This window comes from Scylla paramamosain, chromosome 20 (genome assembly GCF_035594125.1).
Source record: "Scylla paramamosain isolate STU-SP2022 chromosome 20, ASM3559412v1, whole genome shotgun sequence".
Taxonomy (NCBI): domain Eukaryota; kingdom Metazoa; phylum Arthropoda; class Malacostraca; order Decapoda; family Portunidae; genus Scylla; species Scylla paramamosain.
In genome coordinates, this window is record NC_087170.1 from 12,873,995 (window position 1) to 12,876,494 (window position 2,500).

At 40.6% G+C, this 2,500-nt stretch overlaps 1 protein-coding gene across 4 annotated transcripts in view; it reads right to left on the reverse strand.

Annotated features, from left to right (window-relative positions):
* LOC135110355 (protein lozenge-like) overlaps positions 1-2,500 on the reverse strand; it is a 34,082-nt gene that overhangs the window by 2,072 nt on the left and 29,510 nt on the right. For all 4 annotated transcript variants that reach the window (XM_064022610.1, XM_064022608.1, XM_064022609.1 and 1 more), the window contains exon 4: positions 2,081-2,290. In XM_064022610.1, coding sequence (XP_063878680.1) covers positions 2,081-2,290 — 210 coding nt within the window. The remainder of the gene's footprint in view (positions 1-2,080; positions 2,291-2,500) is intronic.

Genomic DNA, 2,500 nt, shown 5'->3' on the forward strand with positions numbered 1-2,500 from the left:
CGTACACACACACACACACACACACACACACACACACACACACACACACACACACACACACACACACGACACACACACACACACATACATATGTACCAATACACGACCAAAACACACACACACACATATGTACACACACACACACACACACACACACACACACACACACACACACACACACACACACACGTACATAATGAGTGAATGGTGCATACATACATAGAGATGAATAACCTAGTAAATATAGAGGCTTAGAGGGGAGGATGTAGGGGAGAGTGTATGGGGTGTAGGAGGGAGATGAAGGTGGTGTAGGAGGGGAGGGGTAGGTGGTGGTGGTGGTGGTGGTGGTGGTGGTGGTGGTGTACACAGGATAAATTGATTGATTGATTACTAATAAAGCATTGCGAGGCCATAACAGCTGAGTCATTTGTGCTGCTCGCAAAAAAAAAAAAAAAAAAAAAAACACGACAGGCGGATCAAATGTAAAATGTTGAAAAAAATTATTAAAAAAGGGGGGGAAATGCTGTGTATATTTAAAACACACACACAAACACGCAGACAAACACACAGACACACACACAGGCACTCTCTATAACTATTTGAAACGTGAACGAGGGTGGGGTGGAAAAAAAAATAATGTATGTTGATGTTAAATTCGCTGGCTACACACACACACACACACACGAGAGTCATGCATTCGATAACTCATAATAATTCGTACATGAAAGAAAAAATAGTTACATGAATCATATTCGAAATATAATAAGTGAAATATGAACACCTCCTTCACATTACTTTCTATTATATAAGTGAAGAGAAATAAACGTAAACTTACTTTTTTATATAATTATTTCCTAAGTAGAAAGTTATTGCCGTAGGTTCGTCTACTATTCATTATTACTAAGTGACAAAAGGCAACTATAATAACTTGTATATTTTTGTAAGTAAACTGGTAACCATACTTGATTATTTTTAAAGGGCAAGAGTAACTTATTCCAAAACTGACAAATGACAAGAAAAACCCGCAGAGTATATGATTACTAAGTCTCTCTCTCTCTCTCTCTCTCTCTCTCTCTCTCTCTCTCTCTCTCTCTCTCTCTCTCTCTCTCTCTCTCTCTCTCTCTCTCTGGCCTACCCTTGACCCGCTAATCCGTCACCCTTTCTTTTATGTATCATGAGGTGAATTATTTATCTTTTAGAACGAGAATGATTATTTTTCACAGCCAGAAATTATTATTTTCACTCCCGAGGCTAAGTAATTATGTTTTTCCTTCTGTGAACATAATAGAAAAAAATAATGTTGATTAAATGTTGAATTATACGTGTGTGTGTGTGTGTGTGTGTGTGTTAGGGTTATATCAAGGGGGATAGGGTTATAACAAGGGGGATGTAAGCAAAATTCTTAGGATCAGCAATCAGGATAGAAAAAGAAATAACGGGTTCAAGCTTGAAAAAATTAGGTTTAAGAAAGAGATTGGAAGAAATTGGTTCTCAAATAGAGTGGAAGATGAGTGGAACGGACTCAGTAATCATGTTGTTAGTGCTAGGACATAGGGAGCTTTAAGAGAAGATTAGACAGGATTATGGATGGGGATGATAGGTGGAAATAGGTAGGTATATTTCATACAGGGACTGCCACGTGTAATCCTGGTCGCTTCTTGCAGCCGCCCTTATTTCTTATGTTCTTGTGTGTGTGTGTGTGTGTGTCTGCTAGTCTTCAGCTCAACAATATGGTAATTCTGAGTCAGTGTTAATGGTAGTGGTAGTAGTGGTAGTGGTAGGAGAAGGACGTGGACGAGTATTTGTAAAGTAATAATAGTAGTAGGAGTAGCAGAAGCAGTGGTAGTAGTAGTAGTGGTAGTAGTAGTAGCGGTAGAGGTAGTACTAGTATCGGTAGTGGTGGTAGATGTAGTAGTAGTAGTAGTAGTAGTAGTAGTAGTAGTAGTAGTAGTGGGGGTAAGTAGTAGTAGCAGCAGTAGTTGTCTTGTAGCGAAAATGTAAATATAAACTCCAAAGGAATATATGAAAAATAGATTATACACACACACACACACACACACACACACACACACACACACACCTGTCAACAGTTGTCTCGTACTCTCCGTGTTGGTTATGCTGGCGAGGGCGTGGGAGTGGGCGGGATTGTGGCCGGGTAGGGATGGCAGGGAGTGGGCGGAGAGACTGCTGAGGGCGGTGCCGGGGATATGGGAGCCGCCCACGCCCATAGTAAGACCGCCCACGAGCCCCGATGCTCCCCGCCAGGCGTCCAGCCACCCATTGCCGCCCACTGAGGAGAGAGAGAGAGAGGATTGACTGGTTGGATGGTTGGTTAGATGGTTAGCTGATGTGGTTGGTTGATTAGATGGTGATTAGATGGTTGCATTTAAAAACACTTGGATTCTAAAGTGAAGCGGGAATAGTTTTAGGTGAAGGACTAGTTTTTTATTATTTTTATTGTTATTTTTTTTAGTAAAGTGTTATTTTCTTTTTTTTTTCA